Source organism: Molossus molossus, unplaced genomic scaffold, assembly GCF_014108415.1.
Source record: "Molossus molossus isolate mMolMol1 unplaced genomic scaffold, mMolMol1.p scaffold_m16_p_15, whole genome shotgun sequence".
Lineage (NCBI taxonomy): Eukaryota > Metazoa > Chordata > Mammalia > Chiroptera > Molossidae > Molossus > Molossus molossus.
In genome coordinates this window covers 43590586-43611259 of record NW_023425350.1, presented here as the reverse complement: position 1 = coordinate 43611259, position 20674 = coordinate 43590586, and the positions used below count along the sequence as shown (strand labels likewise).

The 20674-nt window shown below is 36.5% G+C and overlaps 2 protein-coding genes across 6 annotated transcripts in view; one reads left to right on the top strand and one right to left on the bottom strand.

Moving 5' to 3' along the window:
* PUS10 (pseudouridine synthase 10) overlaps positions 1–4107 on the top strand; it is a 56003-nt gene extending 51896 nt beyond the window's left edge. Inside the window, exons 17-18 of the mRNA XM_036262466.1 lie at positions 1678–1777; positions 3628–4107. Coding sequence (XP_036118359.1) covers positions 1678–1777; positions 3628–3666 — 139 coding nt within the window. The 3' untranslated portion in view covers positions 3667–4107. The remainder of the gene's footprint in view (positions 1–1677; positions 1778–3627) is intronic.
* Positions 4108–14588: 10481 nt separating this feature from the next.
* REL (REL proto-oncogene, NF-kB subunit) overlaps positions 14589–20674 on the bottom strand; it is a 41073-nt gene continuing 34987 nt past the window's right edge. For 2 of the 5 annotated variants that reach the window (XM_036262899.1, XM_036262903.1), the window contains exons 5-10: positions 19611–19751; positions 17898–18002; positions 17569–17781; positions 16923–16991; positions 16712–16783; positions 14589–15652 (exon numbers count right to left, since the gene is read on the bottom strand). In XM_036262899.1, coding sequence (XP_036118792.1) covers positions 14889–15652; positions 16712–16783; positions 16923–16991; positions 17569–17781; positions 17898–18002; positions 19611–19751 — 1364 coding nt within the window. In that variant the 3' untranslated portion in view covers positions 14589–14888. The remainder of the gene's footprint in view (positions 15653–16711; positions 16784–16922; positions 16992–17568; positions 17782–17897; positions 18003–19610; positions 19752–20674) is intronic. The other 3 variants (XM_036262901.1, XM_036262900.1, XM_036262902.1) reach the window with 3 other exon arrangements.

Here is a 20674-nt window from a genome sequence, read left to right as displayed (position 1 = left end):
CATCTGCTTATTATAGATGGAATGTGGATGGGATTTCAAAGAAATCACACATTCTTTTTTTAAAAAAATCATTTTTACTGAATCCCAGCTTTAGTTTTGATGTGTTAGGAAGAAATGCAATGGTATTTTGGGGAAACTAATATCTTTTCAATCTCATTAAATATTTTTAGAACCAGCCATGTGCATGTAACTTAAGGCATTAGCCAGGACAGACTGGTAAAGCCTCAGTTACCATGTGGTTGTACACAGAAGTATGTGAATTTTTCACATATACAGTCATTCCTCTCCACTTCGCGCTTTGACTTTTCAGGCTTCACTCTATCGTGGTTTTTTCAAATAACCACGACAGAGTGAAGCCCGAAAAGTCGAAGCGCGAAGTGGAGAGGGACGACTGCATATAAATAAAGAATCCTTCTTTGCGGAAATTCATTTATCGCGGTAGAATCTGAAACTGATTAACTGCAATAAACGAGGGCCAACTATATTGCTCAGTGCACTGAACTAGTTCATTTGACTTAAACCTTGTCCCTCTGGGTGTGATTAAGAACCATTCTGGACCGTATAATTGAATATTCTGGGGCTTTTGGAATTTCTCCCCTCATCATTGCTACTCAGAAGTGACATTCTCTAAAGAAAGTGAGAGAAAAAGAATGACAGTTGTTAAGTAATTATGAGTTTAGCAAAGAAGACAGTTACTTGTCTTATGCTTGAGTTAGAACATATGGTGAAAGTTGAATGAATAAACTTTCAGAAAGTTGGGAGGATATATCAGCATATTATGGTGGGTTTTTTCTGTTCATCATCCGAGAACAAACTTATTTTCCCTATTCAAATTATATTAAATCCGTATACTAAGTGCTGGTTTATAGACCACAACATAATGGCAGATGAATTTTCACTGAATGCTGTCAAAAACCTATCTTTCAGATAAAGATTGTCAAGGTTGTAGTAGAGTCCTGAGTAAGGAACGTTAATATAATCTTATTAATAATGGATTCTTAGATTAGTCATTGACTTCAAAATTTGAAGACCTATGAGTGAAACACAAAGTTGCCCCTTTAAAAAAAGAGAATTTACTTAATTATCTTGCTAACCATGTTTGCAAAACAACTAGGATGTAGGTCCTCTGATCATCCTTTTGAAGGGCCTTCATCAAGACTCGAGTGTTTTATTGTCCCTCCATCCTACTGCTGTATGTCACTGGGTCACGTTACAAGGAGAGCCCTCACTGAAGTCACTCTTTAGACTGTGGAAACTTATCATGTGGCAGATACTGACTGCCATTATTGAAAAGTGAAATAAGAGAGATATCAAAACAGAAGTTGTGGCAAAGAAAATATAAGCGAGATTTAAAAGTAAATATAGCATTTAGCTACAGCTGATTTTGAAAACCCATACCCAAATGTTGGCACTTGGAGATGAGCTAAAGAAAAAAGAAAATATTGACTCTTGATGAGTTTGATGTAAACACAAGAACTAGGTCCTAATGTTGGCCGCCAGGCTGATAGGAATTAATTTGCATAGCTTCTTTTCTAAGACAAACATTGCAAATCACAGCTCAGAAATAACCTCTCTTTTGTAACATTTCTACTTTTGTTATATCTCTTTCACCTATCAAATCTCACCAAACAATTGGTACTGCATAGCTACCAAATTTTTTCCTTAAACAAACCCCAGCTACATTAAAGAGTTTGTACATGGAGACTTTGGGAGAACCAAGCCGAACATTGGCACTCTGATGAATGTGACTGCAGACATCCTTGAGCTGGACGTTGAGGTAAACCATTTTATTGTGGAAATGCCCATATGCACCTTGGATTCAAAGTTATGTTTTTTTGGCATTAAGGGAAATAGTACTACATACCTTAAGAGGTGTTTGAAAATGGCCAAAATCACGCAGTAGCATTATATGTAGAGAGGGTCTATCTTGGAATTTTTATATCTTTAAAAAAAAATACAAAGTCTCATGACCCTTGCAAATATATAGCTAATTTATTTATTATAAGTCCTTTACATATGGCATGAGATGTAAACCCTTAAACCATACAAAGAAATAAAGTTGTAAGTGCCCTTTGGACTCTATAATTCATTCCCATACCAATTTGCTTTATAAAGAATTTGAGACAGTCTACTCAGAAATGTGTATTTAGGACAGGGGTAGACAATGGGATGAGCCAATGGTTATTAATAAAAGCAGTTCTATAAGGGGCACCTATGATGTGGTCCAAGTTCTCCACTTGTACGATCTGAAATTGTAAGTAATTAGAAGAATGGATGGAACAGAGCCTTCAAGAAGTTTTCCATTAGTATTTTTCTAATTTGAGCATCAGTCGGTAGTGAGTCACAAGTTGTGCTTCTTGAAAAATATCCCATTAGGAACAGAGTTCCTCCCCACACCCACAACAAAATTTTAGGAGAGCCTAACATTTTGTACCTGGGAATTATACCTGTTATAAAAAGAAGTGGGTATAGTTGCCTAGCGTAAAAGCAGCTACGGCAATCAAGCGATCACTGGGACATTATTGCCTTACCAGAGTTCTCTTGAGTGAGTTCAGGTCAGATCTTATACAGCTCAGCCAGTGACAGCATCTTCAAGGTTGCAGGTAGCCTCCTCAGTGAGACACTGTCATTTTAATGAAGACAACCTTCTGTTAAATAAAATCCCAGTTGTATTGTCTTCTTTACCTTCTCAGAACAGCTTAGGAGTGTCAAACAGCCACAGGCCAGTGTTTCTCAGCCCTGATTGTCCACTAGAATCACCTGTAGAGCTTTTTAACATTACAACATGCCTACCCACGCCTACCCTCAACACATACAAGATTGTGATCAGTGATGTTTAGTTTTCAGGCTTGAGAAACCAACCATTAACTCATATATGGGTGTTGGGGATATGACTATGTTCTGAAACAGAACCAAAAAATTTCCTTGAGATTTATAAAAGATACAGACACACATACGCAATAGTTATTTGGGTTTTTCTAATAAAATTTTTCTGAATCTGGTATGTGAAGTGACTCATAGATTAATTAAAAAATCATTTTTAGCAAATCAGTACAAGTTTTAAACTTTAACTCTCAAACAACACGAGTACAGTGGATTGAAAACAAGACCAAAACAACTTTCCTGTAAATGAGGCCCTCCAGGGTGGTTAAGGTGAGGTCATGGCTTGGAGCGTGGCACAAAACAGTCTGGCACTGTAATTGCATTATGACTTGAAGCTCAAGGTCTTGTTTTAGAAGAGCCAGACCAGAGCAAGTCGTAATATGGGAAAATGAAAATAATCCGAAGAATAAAAGTTGCTGAGACTTCTGAGGGAAAGTTGGTGTTGCCACCTGAATTTACCCGTAATTAACATTAAACAATTTTAAATGTATTCTAGTCTCTTTTCAGTCAAAAGGCACAATTAATAACCAGCTGAGTAACTGAATACTCAATAAATTCAGCAACAGACCACAGGTCCAAGAATCCCAAGTCGCAGAATGAGTTTTAGAGTATATTCATTGGCTCTTTTTTCAAATACAGTTTCTTTTGTTGTAGTATATTAGAAGTATTAACTTTACACAGCATTGCCAGCAAATGCATCCTAGAACAGTAATATGTTTTAATGACTCCGTTTCTTCCTTCTAGTCTGTAGATGTTGACTGGCCTCCTGCTCTGGATGACTAACTTTCAAATTTGGAAACAGAGTAGGGTTTTCGTGGCCCGATGTGGACGTCCATTCAGCATACACTGTAAAATGGCTGTTTACCCACCATAACGGTGTCTTGGAAACTATTTGGATCATGTTGATCTATTTGTTTTTAAACTTGTAACATCTCAGGATCCATATACAGTATGTGTCTCATGTGTGTTGTTATATTATTCTAAGGATGTCTTATGATTTTTCTTGTTGCCTCGCCAGCCCAACAAGCCAAACTGAATAATGAAACCATTCCCTATCTTGATTCTTTCATTTAGAGAGGTACACAAACAAGATACATTCTCTGATAATCTTAAGAAGCTGTACTTCCTTTCACAAGCAAAACTTCCTTTCACAAGAGAAATACCATCTTTAAAATCATGTTCTCAATTTTAAAATGATGTTGATAAGTTATACCTATATTTATGCAGCACATAAATATATCTTATAAGATATCAAATGCAAATCTAACACCATTTACGTTTTTCCCAGTAAGCTTCTAGCAAGCTATTACCAATAGAAGTACTTTTGGTGTGATTTGTCACAAATGCTAATGAGCTCCAAGTTACTATTTTGACAGTCTAAAATTGTCAATACCTTTCCTGGGGAGGGAAAGTAAAACCGTAGGAGTCGAGGCATACCATGGTAAGAGACTTGAATACATCTTTTACATACAGAGACACGAGTGCCTTCAATAACTTCAATGCCAGGGATTAAGATTTTGAAAAATTGAGATTGCCAAACAAAGGTGGGCTGGTATTATTCCAGAGTGCTTCAATATATTATCTAACCTCAAACATCCTCATCAGGCAAATAGGATATTATTATCTTTGTTTTATAAATATGAAAACCAAAGAATAGAAGTTAAATGATTCATCTAAAATTGTTAGTTACTTCCATATCTAAGACCAGAACCTAAGTCTCCTGGTCTGTAAGTTTTTTCTAATAAGCCTTATTACTGAGCACCTACTGTGTGAAGGAGGCAGTTGAGGATGTCATTTCAATGCACATAACCATGAGAATTGACTTTTGGAATTTAGATGCCAAATCAAGGAGCTTACCCCCAAATAGCCCAATTATATTTCATAGGATCTCCTATGATTACCATTTGTTACTATGGTACTATGAAAAGGAAAAAAAAAAAAATTAAACAAACAAAACCTAAAGAAAATAGCTGAATTATTAAGAAACTTTCCGAAAGTAGTCTTGTTAAAATTTCACACTGAAATGTAATTTCCATCACCCTGATTCAACTCTCTGAGCTTCAGAGCACGTGTGACTTGGATTGCCCAGATTCCCGTCTCCACAGTAAACATAATTCATAGAGAGTGAGATGTATTATTCACTTCAGCAATCAGGAAAATGGTTTGACATGAAATTTCATTATGTGAATAATAGCAAATTATTTTTTTCACTATTAAATGCCGGAAAATAAGAATTGGATAATAAACTTTTGATAAAAAGGTAAGAACTTTTGTGTGAATGTTTCTGTTTCTGAGGGAAATTTTGCTACAAAAGAGATTTAAATAATTTGGGAAGCTAGTCTTTTGCAGGTTTCTTTTTGGCTTGGCTTTGAAATCAGTGGATCTGCAAAATGGAAGAATTAAGAACCTTCTTAGCCAGCATGCATTAGAAGACGTCTATTTATTAAATGTCTATTCCTGAGGTTATACAAAATTTCAAGCAAAGAGTAAACTTTAGTTGTAAATACTTATTCCAAATGTTCATATAAGTATGAGACAGGTTAAATTAATGTAGGTTTTTGTTTATGCAGAACGGGAAACATTAAGTAATGAGAATATTTTAGTTTTACTTTTGCCTATGTAAGAATATCTTTAAATTAGTTTTATGATCTCTTATAGCTTTGTTTAAATTGTCATTTTATTTTATTAAAAATTTTTTTTTCTTTATTGATTCTAGAGAGAGGAAGGGAGAGGAAGAGAGAGATGGAAACATCGCTGAGCGAGAACATCAATTGGCTGCCTCCTGCATGCCCCCCACTGAGGATTTGGCCTACAACCTGGGCATGTGCCCTGACTGGAATCGAACAGGCGACCTCTTGGGGTGCATGGGTTGATGCTCAACCCGTGAGCTACACCAGCTGAGCTAAATTAAGTCATTTTAAATGACATGCAGAGAAGGGGCCCGTTGTACTTATTAGCATCTCTTTGCCCAAACATAGTCTGTGGTTTAGTTTAGGAAAAGCATCAACTCTAAATATCTGGAAAAGCAAAAGTAAATAAAGTTGGTAAAATGCAAAATTTCCTAAGATAACTAGTTACATTTGTAAATTATGTGAAATGAACTTAGAAGTTAAATTTCCATTTCCAAAGAGAAAAACATTGAAGGTGGGTATTTTCTTTTGGAGCTTCATTCCTTGATTTTTAAGTCCACATAAGAGAACAAGCTTTGGGGTAAGCTTTTCTGAGTTGATTTTTAAAAATGGTACCCCTTTTTTTTCATTTTGAAATAAAATTTCAAATTTACAAGGAAGTTGCAAGAAGAGTGCAAAGAAACTTTTTCCTTGAACCGTTGAGCCGGCGATGCCCTATCAACCCCAAATCCATTGGTGTGTAATTCCCAAACAAGGACATTGTTCTGCTTCATTCACTATAATGTAACTATCAAAACCAGGCATTAACCTGATACTGCATAGTCAGGGGATCACACTTTGCATTAGTTGTCTCTTTGGTCTCCACCAATCTGAAACAGTTCATCTTTGACTTTCATTACTTTAACACTGAAGATTTCAGGCCAGTTATTTTGTAGATTGTTCCCTAACTTAGGCTTGCCTGGTGTTTCATGAGTAGATTCAGGATGTACCTTTCTAGCAAGACTACCACAGAGGAGATAGTATCTTCTTGCATCTTATCAAGTGTCATACAATTTTGACTTGTGCTGTTCCAATGACGGCACTTTGACCAATTTATGAAGGTAGTGTCTGCCAAGCTCTTCCACTCTTTTTTTTCCTTTGTTTAATAAATATCTTACAGCCCAGCTGGTGTGGCTCAGTAGGCTGGGTGTCGTCCCATGCACCAAGAGGTCACCAGTTTGATTCCTGATCAGGGCACATGCCTGGGTTGTGGACTTGATCCCTGGAAGGTGTTTAGGAGATAGCTGATTCGTTTCTCTCTCCTTGATGTTTCTATCTTTCTCCCTTCCTCCCTCTCTCTAAAAATCAATAAAAATATATTAAAAATAAGTATCTCCTAGAGACCATCAAATTTTCATTTACTAGTATTAGCAATCATTGAAGATTTTCAACTGAATTATTATTACAATGATTGTCAAATACTCATTTTCTAATTCCTTTTACATTTATTGGTTGGCATTGGGTAAGTTCTGTATTAGGTAGAACTTTTCTTTCTTGTTAATTCATGGCTTCCTGTTTTATTTGATGGGTTGTGATTTGCTACTGATGTTTATTTTTATTTGAAAGTATCGATTTGGCCAGTGGATGCCCTGCCAAGCTGAGTCTTCTTTTTTTTTTTTTTTACAAATAAAACCCCAATTTATTTATTTGAGGATTAATAAAATATAGATTTTATTTCTTATAGTTATAACAAATAGGCTTAAATACAGTGATTCTTAAGGTTGTTAAAAATATACCTGAGTAATCATAATAGTAAAATTTAATTCAAAATTGTAGCTCTAAATCAATTACATGTTGTACATTTCAAATTAGAATCACAACTCTAACTTGTTTTATACATTAACACAGCAAATCTTGTAAACATTGCAGGCATGTAAAATTCAAACTATAAAGCAATTATTTCATTTTATTGTTGAAAATATTACAGATGTCTCCCACTTTTCCCCCATTGACCCCCTCCTTCCCGCTCCCACCCTGTATCCTTTTGAAATGTCCCCACCATTCTTGGAGAATGTTATTACTTTTTAATACAAAAAGACACTCCAGGCTCATCTTGTAACTTCACCTGCACCAGACCTGGAGTGGGCTATTTCACTCAGAGGAACTGGTTCCATTTAGTAGAAAGTGATATTTAGAAACCAAAATCCAGGCACTAGGGATGCAGACCTCATTCTAGTTTTCTCTCCCTTTCCATGTTTGTCATTTCTTTCTCTGAGTGAGAAATCTGACTCCCATTAGTGTTATTAACTTATTAGATCAGTCCCCTCATAAATAATCTCCTATCGCTGCATCCTTACTTCAGATCACTGAGACTCCCCTCCCGACCACCCTCACAAGTTCTCCTCCGGCCTGCACACTGTAATCCCACACTATCACCCACTGTTGTAATAATGCCTACCTGGTGCCTTGCTCAGAATACGCAAACAACTTTTGTCCTGTTATTCAGGAAGGAAGAAAAACAGGCAGGAGTAAGTCAGGAAGGCAGAAAATAAAAATCTTTTAAAAGGCATTTCAACCCCCTGGCATTGGGCAAGGAGACTCCTGATTGGTGGTGTTGCTCTCATATCGGAGGCAAAGCAGATGCACAGTCCTTAGTTCATCCTGGCTTGATGCCTGTATTGGTGGCCAGAGTTGTTTCAGGCTTGAGGCACACAAAATTTAAAAATTAAAATAAAAAAAAAAGGCATTTCAGTCCAGCTGGAGTGGCTCAGTGGATTGAGCGTTGTCCCATGAACTGAGAGGTCCTGGTTCGATTCCCAGTCAGGGCACATGCCTGGGTTGCGGGCTCGATCCCCATTGGGAGGGCATGCGGGAGGCAGCCGATTGATGTTTCTCTTTCACATTGATGTTTCTATCTCTCCCTTCCTCTCTCTCTAAGAAATCAATAAAAAAATTTTTTAAAGAGGCATTGCAGTACTCTATAAAATTATCTGTCATTTCAAAGGACAGTTATATATGCAAGTATATTCAGCTGTAGCATTCCATTAAAATGCCTAGTGTTTCTAAGCAACCAAAATTAGCTTTCTCTGTGAGGAAGATACTATAAATACAAAGAACATCTCACTGATATTTTTAAAGTCAAATAGCCAAAAAATAATTTCAGTAAGGGTTTTAGAATTTTTTCCATTTATTATATTACCAAGAAAAAAAAATCACTGTTTACAAAGGTATTACAAAGACAATATTCTGTACAATAAAAGACATTTTTCCAATTTTAAAATAATTGTATTTTGATGCCACATAGCATGAGGGGCTGAGTATTATGCTAAGTGAAATAAGCCAGTAAGAGAAAGACAAATATCACATGATCTCACTTACATGTGAAAACTAACGAGCAAAATAAACTGATGAACAAAATAGATCCAGTCATGGAAGCAGGGAACAGACTGATCAATCTCAGAGGGAAGGGAGGAAGGGGGAGGTGGGAAGAGATAAACCAAAAACTTATTTGCATACGTGTATAACCTGTGTAAACTGTCAAGAGTGCTGTGAAGTCCTTGGGGGGGGAGCAAGGGTGGAGGGGGTCAATGGGGGAAAAAAGTGGGAACATCTATAATACTTTCAACAATAAAGATAAATTACAAAAAAATTAAATAACTGAACAGTACCTGAGAACTTTAAAAAATCTCTTCAGTGTCTATAGATTAGTTACTAAAAAGCATATAAAAATACTTAGAACAGTAAAAAATACAATAGTGCCGTTCCGGGGAGATTTGAATTCATCATGGTCAGAAGTACTTTAAGTACATTCTTTTAAAACAGGGATCAGATGTCTGACTAAAAACTCCCTTCCCTTTCCATTTCTCCATGCTATTTAAACACCCATGACAATTTAATTCCTCAACAAATCAGTTTACGATATAACACTTTATTTGGTGCTACTAGGCAGCCTAGGTCAGCAATTCCAAGTCTTTAACATGGACAGTATAGTTTTCCTGAAGTATTAGGTTAAAAATGGATAATCCAGCTGTTTCTGTTCAGTAAGGTTTTGAGTAGAGAAGCCCAGTTACCACTTTTAAAGGCTATTAGGATAGGTGCTGATGATAGAAGAGTACTTTTGAAGAGTAGGTAGACTGGCAATGGGCATGAGACACTTCTGGGGTGCTGGAAATGATTGTTTAGCTGTACACTTGATCCATTTTATGCACTGTGCCATAGATATGTTATCCCTCAAAAGAAAAAGACTGACCTCCTTGAGAAAAAATTTTGTCTAATTCATCTCTATATCATTTCCATCACCAAACACGGTGCTTTACACATTAGACATTAAAAAATATGAGAGATTCAATTACATGAATACTCCAGTGTCTGCAAGGGTAAGGTGCCAAGGAAGTGCACGGAGGGAGAAGTGAGGTTCAACCTGCTACATACAGCAGAGAGAAGCAGCAAAATCAGACATAAGATACAATCTTAATAACGGTACAATTTCTACCTAATTCAGTTAACAACCCAGGAGATAGGGTAAAGTATTTTACAAGCTTGATAGTCTTGCCATCACCGATTTTCCTGCCAGGTTAAGTACCTTCCCCTTTAAAAACCAGATCTTTGTCCCTGTTTTTATCACCACTCATGTCAATTTCCCCCTTGACTCTCTAATAACAGCCACCATTTATTCAGCACCGACTATGCCAGGGATTACGCTAAGGATGAACAAGACAAAGATGAATGACACAAACCTGAAATGACCACAGTTCAGGAAGGAGTCCTCCAATAGGGGCGTGTGCAAAGCCGCACCTCAGCTCGGGAGGCAGGACCAAGTTTCACAGGAGAAGCCCAGACTGAAAGCTACATGTTGTGGTTGAAGAACACAGGTAGGTAACATGTGAAAGGCATGCAGGCCCAGTGGCCTGAGAAGGTTTTCTCAAGGAATGACCACTATGTAATAATAGGGGATAAGGGGGAATGAGGTGTTATTTTTAACGGGAGCATGTGGAAAAGAGATTCTTGTTGGGAGAAAATAATAATGGCCTACACTAAGGACCAGGCAGCAATGGAGGGACAAATGGAAGAGATTTTTGAGAGGCGGACTCAAAAGGACTTGATGACTAGGTATGAATGTGAAGTTTCTTTTAAATGGCTTAGGTGGCAGAGTAAATGGTAATGCCATTAATGAAAGTACAAACCAGTTATAAAGGCATTTACATCACATGAGAGAAAGCTGAAATTGTGGGCACTGATAGGGTCACCCTGGGGAAAACATAGCACCAACTGAGGGCCAGAGTTGAGACTCTGGGGAAAAAATCGACCTCGAAGAAGAATCTTGTCTATCACAGAAACCCTGGAGTATCCAAGGAAGGAGTGGGTTAATGGGATTGAAGGTTACAGATAGTTTAAGCATAAAAAGATACTAGATTTAACAAGGGAGGGTGTCTTACCCTGGCCAGTGTGGCTCAGTTGGATGGAGCATCGTCCCATACACCAAAAGGTGGCAGATCTGACTGCCAGTCAGGACCCATACCCAGGTGGTGGGTTCGATTCCCAGTCGGAGTGCATTCAGGAGGAAAACAGATTAATGTTTCTCTCTCTCCCTCTCTCTCTCTGTTCCTCTCTCTAAAATCAATTAAAAAATATTAATCATTAGCATGTAATATATTAAAAACAAAACAAACGAGGGAGAGTGTCTCAGGTCACTTTACCCAGAATATCATAAGAAAATAGTAGAAAGTAAAGAGAGATGATAGGGTAAAAAAACGACTGGGAAGCAAGGAAATGGAGACTGGAAGTATTGTATAAGCCTGGTGTACGTCTGGATGTGAAGGGAAGGAGTATGAGGGTAGCAGGATAGCTTTTACCATGTTTATAAAAAAAAAAAAAAAAAAAAAAAAAAGGCATGATATCCAGTGTATAAGTAAAGTTCAGAAAGGCATATGGTCGGTCACCTTTTCCTCAGAAACTAAGAATGGAATGTTATAAGAACACGCGAAAGTATAAACACTTTTAGAGATAAAAATGATTTTTAAATTAAAAAATAAATTCTATGATCAGTAAGTAGCACATGAAAAATGAAAAATATATCTCAACACAGATATAGCAGTACCTTACTTTGGCTTAGGCTTACACAGAAAAACTGCAAGTCAATTACTTAATTTTTTAAAATCCATTTAGATTTTCTAAGTGTTGAAGCTGATCAATGCTCATTAATACAAAATTATAGGATTCTGTATTTTCTAAAAAGTGCACTACCTATCAACCACTATCTGGAAATATCTTGGGTTCATATTTTGGACAGATAAATTATGGCTTCAGGTTTTTTTCTTTTTCCTGGTAAGTCCTACTGATGTATACTATGTGCTTATGATTTTTAAAAGTATATAACAAAAATGTTTCATTTTGAAATCATAATTTCAAGAAACATTAATGGTACTTAGCTTTAATCTTTTTAAATCATTAATCTTTTGCTTTTACTTAATATTCTGACCCCAAGTCTTATCTTGGTCTCCTTCCCATTTCCCAGTACCTTTCAACTCAGAATTTTTATTTATATGATATTCACACATTCTCTATTTTGACCAAATTGACTAGTTTTAATTGTTCCAGTAAATTTATGGTTTGGTTTAATGCTACTGTTAATGAAATGACATACTTCTAGCTAGGAATATGCTCAACATTTATGGTAGGTTCTAGTTATAAAATAAACTAGGTCTTTAATAAGTTAGTTACTTAGCATCACAATTAAGATTTTGCCCAAATTCTACCATTATTCCACCATTTGGATTACTATGACTACTCCTTGGCTTAAATGTACATGATTCTGATATAAACCCAATGTCACATTAAATAGAAATCATGAACATCTAATAATTAAAGCTACTCTTTATTTTTAAAAAAAACCCACAAAGTTGTATCAGTAGTACTTTGAGTGGTCAATAAATATTTACTGATGGCTTACATGAGACAGACACTGTTCTACAAACTTTATTCAACAAAACAAGTATTTCTATCATCAAGGAGCTTGTATTCCAGTTTAAGAAAACAAACAGTAAACAAATAAATGCTTAGATAAGTATAATGGACAAATACAAAGGAAGGGAAATGTAGAGTGCTCATAACTATTTAGAATGTCAAGCAAAGCCTTGATTAGGTAACAGGTGAGTCAGACTAAAGAAAGTAGAGTTTAGTTTGGCATATGCGTGAGAGAAAACTATCCCAGGCAGACAGAACACCAAGTACAAAGACTCGAAGGCAGGAGTGTACTTGGTGCTTCTAAGAGGAGGGCTGAGGCCAGAGTACCTGGAGCGAAAGGGTGAGGGGACAACAGTAGATGAGGTAGGAGAGCCTGCTACTCTCAAGCACTTCGGTGTCTCCTCTGAGATGGGCAGCCACTGGATAATTTTGGGCAGTTAAATGATATGATTTGACTTGGCTTAAAAATAATCATTCTGGCTCTGTTAGGTAGAACAGACCGTAGGGGCAAAAGGACATAAAGAGGGTTTTGGAGGATATAGCTTTAATCCAGGCAAGAGATGGCGGCTTGGAACAGGATGTTAATAGGTCAGAAGAGGTGGTCAGCTTTGGATATATTTTGAAGGTAGGACGTAACAGATTTGTTGATAGATGTGGATATGGGAGACAAAAAAAAAAAAAAGAATAAAGGATGAATTCATGGGTCTGGACCTGAGTAACCAGAAGCATGGCATTGCCATTTACTGAGTTGGGGGAAGACGGAAAGAACAGCAAGTTTGGGAGAAAAGATCAAGGATGTGTTGATTTTGATCTTTAATTAGATTTCTAGGTACAGGTATCAAATAAGCAGTTTTGTACACATGGGTGAACTCCAAATCTGGAGTTCAGGGGACAGGTCTAAGCTAGGGGTAAAATTTCAGAGTTGACAGCATGAAAACGGATGAAATCGGTGAGTAAGGACACATAAGAAAGAGAGGAGGTTGAAGAAATTTCTTCCCCTTAACAACATGGGTGTAAACCTAAAATCATTAGCAATTTTAAAGGTATGGATTTAAATAGTCCAAAAAGTAGAGAACCTCCCATACCTTGAAAGTGCCCCTCTGTTCAGCTTAGCATTAAAAAAAAAATTATTTACATACAAATCTAAGAAACTCCAAAAAGCCTCAGAAAAACCCCTTAGGGGTCACCTTGGCCCATGCGCCTCAAAAATAATAAGGAATTTATTTTTTCAATGACATAGCCATTACAGTTTTTACCTTAAATTTGCTTAAAAGCAAATATCAGTTAATTCATTTAACTAAGAATACATTAATATATTACAAAAAATATATAAAAAAGTATATTTGGAAAATCTAGAGCTTTGTCCTCATGTTCTCTTTGTTCTGGGGAGACGTGGTGGAACTCTAAAGCCCAAATTACCGTCATACACAGTATCAGGTCACATGTTTCAAAAGAAGACACACTAAAGTCCTTTTACATTTCTATTATGAAACATTCCTTTTCTGGCAGTTTCCAACTTTGTATTCTACATATCCAAAGTTTTTTTTTAATATGGAAAAACTGATTTTATTTAATATTTAACATGTCACGGATTCACTATATATTTCTAATGGTCAAATAATGATTGAACCTGGGCTAAAATATGTTACTAGTTTAAACAAACCTTCAGTGCACATAGGATTCCACTAGTTCACTTTGTGTGGATTTGTCTACTCTTGAGGCAAAAGTCTTCTGGACATTTTTTTTGTTTTGTTAATCCTCACTAAGAATATTTTTTCCATTGTTTTTCTTTTCCCTTTATTGATTTTTAGAGAGAGGGAGAGAGAGAGAGAGAGAGAAAAACATCGATGAGAGAGAATATCGATTGGTTGCCTCCTGCATGCCCCCCAATGGGGATCAGGCCCACAACCTGGGCATGTGCCCTGACTAGGTACTGAACTGACGACCTCTTGATGCATGGGGCAACGCTCAACCACTGAGCCACACCGGCTGGGCCTTTCCATTGACTTTTAGAGAAGTGGAGGGGGAAGGGGGGAGAGAGAGAGAGAGAAACATTGATGTGAGGGAGACACATGGATTAGTTGTCTCCCACACACGCTCCAAATGGGCCAGGGATCAAACTTGCAACCCAGGTACGTGCCCCTGACTGGGTATTGAACTCATGACCCTTTGGTGCTCAGGCTGATGCTCTAAACACTGAACAACACTGGCCAGGACAAGTTTTCTGGACTTTTCCAAGCTCTTCCTGAAGTTGGGAAATGAGTTCATCCCTCTCTTTCAATTCTCTGAGGAGCTCCAGAGCCAAAATGGCCGGTTAAAGAAGTCCCCAACATATGGTCAGGGAAACAGAAAAGGCTGCATCTATGTAGGAAATATCAAAACGGTTGCAAACATTTAAAAGGATTTAAAGCTTGAACCATTATTTAAATCTTACTAGTTAACTTGAAAAAATTCAAATGCATATGAGTCGCTCAATTGCTCATTCTGCATAGTGCCAATACCTGAATACTGACTTTGAACAAAACCATGACTGTTTGGATTAGTACCATTTGAAGGCCCTGACTCATTTATCATGCTGTTATCTGCACACCTGAAGTCAGATCCCTCAAATGCATCTGATTGTGAACAAAAAGCAGTAGTGCTGGAACTGTTGCCTGCTGACATGCTGGGAGAGGACCTCTGATGGAGCTGTCTCAAGTCTCCTGGGTCTAACAATGAGTTACATGAGGGGCTTTCAATATTCATTCTCACAAGTCTTGAATTATCACACTCCCTCATGCTGTCATTACTGGGCGTTATCATAGTCACAGAACAATTCTGCAGCATGTTGGCATCAGAAATGCCATATAAATCAGCTTGTGACATGGATGATGTTTCCATTCTGCCTATGTCATTAGTACTGTTATACATGCAAGCAGGAGAATCATTCACTTCACTCCCAGCAGACATGTCCAGGAATGATGAGATACCCTGTGAATTAGAGGGAAGTGTCCCTGTGGAAAAATTACTCAGATTTGTACTGAGTGAGGACCAGCTTGAAGAAGGCGAAGGCACCATTGAGGGCACGGCTGAAACATGATGTGACAATGCTCTCGAGATGGACACAGGTGGGGAATAGTAGGGTTCTGCTTGACTCGAAACTCCTGAAGGCCCGGTCATTTCTGTCAAAACTGCACCATGAGAAAACAAGTTTGATTCTGTTGGGGATGGGAGTGGGAGAGGGAAATACATTTTTACAAAACTGAAATGAACAAAATTATAAGAAGTACTATTTCTAAAAATTACACAAACACACTAATAAAGAAAAATTTCAAGGACACTGATGTAGCATTTCATATTAAAATTTTAAATAGCACTAAAATTATTACATGAACCCAAAACTGAATTCTGTGACACTTACTGTTTTACAAATACCTATAAAAAAATTTGCTGTTATTTTGGCATAGATAATTTCACTGCAGTCAAATCTGAAAATCTAGCTTCTGAGGCCCTATAAAATTATTTTTGAAAACTGAAAGATGAATATTAGAATTTCAGTTAATGGGACTCTAAATAGCCAAAAATTATTTCATATTCTCCACTTTTAAGAAAAAAAAAATGGAGTGATGTTCAAAACACACATTAGGGATGACTGAAAATCCACATAACTTTCTAAGATGTATTAAGATATAACACTAAGGTACTACAAAATCCCAGTCAGAAAAAAATAAAGGATTCTGTGTTTATTTACACATTAAGTAACTGTTACAGATACTAGCTATGGAAAAAGCACTGGTTTAAGAATGTAAAGGTAAAAAGACTTCTAATTAACTCTGGTTGAATGGTCTAAACCAGAATTTGGCAACTTTTCTTCTATAAAGGGCCAGAGAGTAAATATTTTAGGCCTTGCAGCCTCTATTAGAACTACCTGACTGCCACAGACAGCAGCCACAGATAGCATGTGATCAAATGAGCATGGCTACGTTCCAGCAAAACTCTATTTATAAAGACAGGCTACTGGCCAGATCTAAACCATTTCTTGCATGACATATTGTAAACCAGTAAAATTATCACCATGTGAACAAAATGTAATTTCTCAAACAATAACTCCCAAACCACAGTTTCCAGTAGGATCTTTGGCCAAGATCAATTCATTCAATATTCAAAGCATGAAAAAATTTGTAGGAGTGGAAAATATCAAAGAACAAAATTCTTCTATATTGTGAAAAGCAGTGGTCTTTCTGATCACAAAGAATATTCTATAGGAAATAAAATACCTTTTTTAATGAATCTTCCTTCTCCAGTTGGTCCTAGGGGAACAGGTATCGGTCTTTCAGGAAAATTAACTGCTGTGATAAAGTTTTTCCATTATTAAATGTAACTTGAATAATAACACTTATCAGTTAAAATGGGCAAAACTGAATAAAGCAAAAAAAAAAAAACCCCACAAAATCTATTTAAATATGAATCAATCGAAAACATTCTTACCACAATTCTCCAATAGTTTCTGGAAAAGTAGAGTTGTTTTTTGTTTCTTTGCTTTATTGCCATAAGTATCTGGTTAGAAAGAAACCAGGAAAGCATGTGAATAAATCATCATGCTTCTCCTTTAATAAATAAATAAATAGTGTTTTATTCCCATAGAGAAAATGCTTTAAATAAATGTATGTAATATGGATTTAGTAAGTGTTGCACAGTGTGTCCTAAACCAGTGGTAAAGGCCAATTTTTCTCTTAGTAAAAAATAGTTTAATGTTCATCTTTTCTTCTAACACCTGTAAGTCAACAATGTCAACTAATGCAATAAGGGCAGAAAAGGACCAAAAAGGAGGCTACTTTCTGATTGGCACAATCAATTTGCAATCTACAGTAAGGACCAAAAAAGCCCCTGAACTATACAATAAATTTTGATGAACAGTTTATATACTTTGAAACTATTCCAGATTCTTTTCCTAAGAAAGAGCTGCAAAGGGCATGCAGATTAATCAGTTGAAAAATAAACTGAAAACTACCAAGAAAAGAAATACAAATTATGAAAAAAAAACAAAACTATATCTTAACGTATCTTACAAAAAATGTTATTAGTAGGACTAATTTTATGAAATATATAAAACATTACCACCAAGAAATCACACCTTTTTCATCTGGCAGATATCTAAAATCCATAGATTCACTAACTTCCTGGTCAGAAGGTCTCCGCAACTGCATTTTCACTGTTACTGGGTCCGTTATAGCTTTGCAATATGGTGGAGTCTTGAAAACAATGGCTACTTGACGGTGTACATCAGCTTGTGAAAAGATGCCTTTTGCTTCCCAATCATTCAATACAAACCGAACTTCTATGTCATCTAGTGAATATGAAAACAAAGAACTAACAATGAGAAAACAAAGTAAAATGTATCTATTAATTTAAAATATATTCTGAATTCCATGAAGGACAAACATACAAAAAACAAATAAATACCTTTCTGAACTTTGTCACAGAGTAGAAATATTTCATCTCCTCCTCTGACACTTCCACAGTTCTTGTTTACACGACAAATCCTTAATTCTGCAGTATTAGGAGCACCTAAATATAAAGGATTTTTTCAGTGGGTTGTTACCTTAATATTTTATTCCTTTTTGATGGAGAGAATTTTAGGAAAACAATTTATAGAATAGATAAACAACTTTATAAATAAATTAAGAACACTAAGTATATTAATCATCCACAACTGTCTCTTTTGTTTCTAACTTACATGGTCTAACCTGGTTTAGAGTGAATTCATTTCTAGGCAATGACAGTCCTCTAAAACTTCCTGTTTCTAAACTCTGATTCTTTTGATCCATCCTACACACTGTCACCAAATTAATCTTCTTAAATCATAACCATAAAACCCTAATGCAATATAATTTTAATTCTTCCTATTACCTGGGCAATATTCTAGTACTCTCCCTGGCAGCCAAAGCTCTCCATGATAAGAATACTCTGATCTGCCATTACAGCCCTATGTTCCACTATCCTTCTACATGTAAAACAGGCACAGCCATATACCACTGGTGATCATTTTTTATAAGAGCGCACACACAATATGAGAGCAACTTCATAATCTTTTTTAAAAATATTTTTTCTTTTTGTTTTTAGAGAGGAAGGGGGAGAGAGGGAGGGAGGGAGGGAGAGAGAGAGAGAGAGAGAGAGAGAGAGAGAGAGAGATGAAAGAGAACATGGACTGGCCACCTCCTGCATGCCCCCAACTGAGGATTTGGCTCACAACCTGGGCATGTGCCCTGACCAGGAATTGAACTGGTGACCTCTTAGTGCATGGGTCGATGCTCAACCAGTGAGCCACACCGGCTGGGCCATAATCTCTTGAAACTATAAATATCTGTATCCTTTGATCTAGCATTTACCAACATTCTACTTCAGCAAATTTATAATGAAGACCTATTTACCCAAGATATGCACATACAGGAGTACAAAGTGCTGGAGCAAAATGAAAAAATTGAGAAAAAAACAAAACCAAATGTCTTGTAATAAGGTAATAATTTAATAAAATAATGAAAGAGCCATATAAAGCAATATGCAGCTACTGAAAAGAATACTGTGCCTAACGCCCGGTTGGTGTGGCTCAGTGGATTAAGAGTCGTCCCACGGACTGACAGGTCTTGGCTTAATTCCCAGTCAGGGCATGTGCCCAGGTTTCGGGCTCGATCCCCAGTGGGGGATGTGCAGGAAGCAGCACATCAGTGTTTCTCTCTCACATCCATGTTTCTGTCTCTCTCTCTCTCAAAATACCAATGAAAACATATTAAAAAATAAAAAGAATAAAGTACCCGAAAGGAAAAGAGATTCACGATACATTGCTGAGAGAAAAAAAAATTTAAAAAAAGATCAGTGATGATTTTTAAAAAAGAGTTGCCAAAGATATATTGTGTGAATGATGGGTGATGTATCTGTATATATATGAAGAAGAAACTGGTGAATTATGTACCTGAGGACAGTGATCATCTTTGGAGAATGAAATTAGAGGAGATTTACCATAGGAGAATAACTTGTTATTTATTTCAGGAATGTTTAAATTTTTCCTATAATAAGTGTACTGTTTTTCTAAAATACAAAATTTACCAAAATACTTTCAAAAATTAAACTATAAAAAAACAAGCTAAGGCTACAAACACAAGAATATAAAGTACTTACGGTTGTCATAAATTGGATTAGAGACAACAGGAGGTAGAGTAGTCGTCAAATTACCATGTTCATCATAGAGGAAAACTTGAAAACATAATCTCACCACATTGAGGTCGCAATCTTCAGTATCAAGCAGCTGTGGTTCAGGTACTGAATGGAACATTAAAAAAAAGGAAATATTCACATAGAACTAAAATCCTGCTAGGTCCTCCTCCCTGTCCAGTAAATCCAATAATCTTGAATAGCATCCAAATCTGCACTAACTAAAATAGAATGGTACGCAATCTCAAGAATACCTTTTATCATTAGTCACTATCTAACAGTATTCATGAAGTTATGACTATGGTGAGGAAGTAGCTATCCCAGTCATTGGGAATTTATAGCAGAATCCCAAATGGACATTAATATAAAAAAATAATAGGCATTCATTAATTCAACAAGCATGTATTTAGTCCAGTCACTGTGTTAAGAACTCTATAAATTATCTTTTTTTTTTATCCTCACCCTAGGACATTTTTCCATTTTTTTTTGTTCAGATAGAGCGGGAGAGAGAGGAAGAGAGAGAGAGAGAAACATCGATGTGAAGGGACACATCGAGTGGCTGCCATCCGCACGACCAACCAGGGCCGGGGACAAACTGCAACCAAGGTACATGCCCCCAGCGGGAACCGAACCCGGGTCTCTCTGTACCGCAGGCCGACGCGCCAACCGCTGAGCAAAACCGGCCAGGGCTATAAATTATCTTTTAAACCTGGACAAGAATGACTATCATCCCCATTTACAGATAAGGAACTGATGTTAAAGAAATGAAATTACTTGTTCCAAGTCCCATAGCTAAGAAGTGAAAGAATAGGAATTCAAACTCAGTAACTGAATCCAGAGCCTAGGCTCTTAAAAACTGAACTCTATTAGAATATTTTACATATGTGTTGCATTAAATGACAATAAGAAAATTTAGATCAATATTTTAGGAATTAAATACTAGCTTAGTTTTGCACAAGAAATTTTACATGCAAATTTGGTTTGTTTTAAAAAACGGCAAACAAACCTTAAAGCAGAAACATGTTATAGTT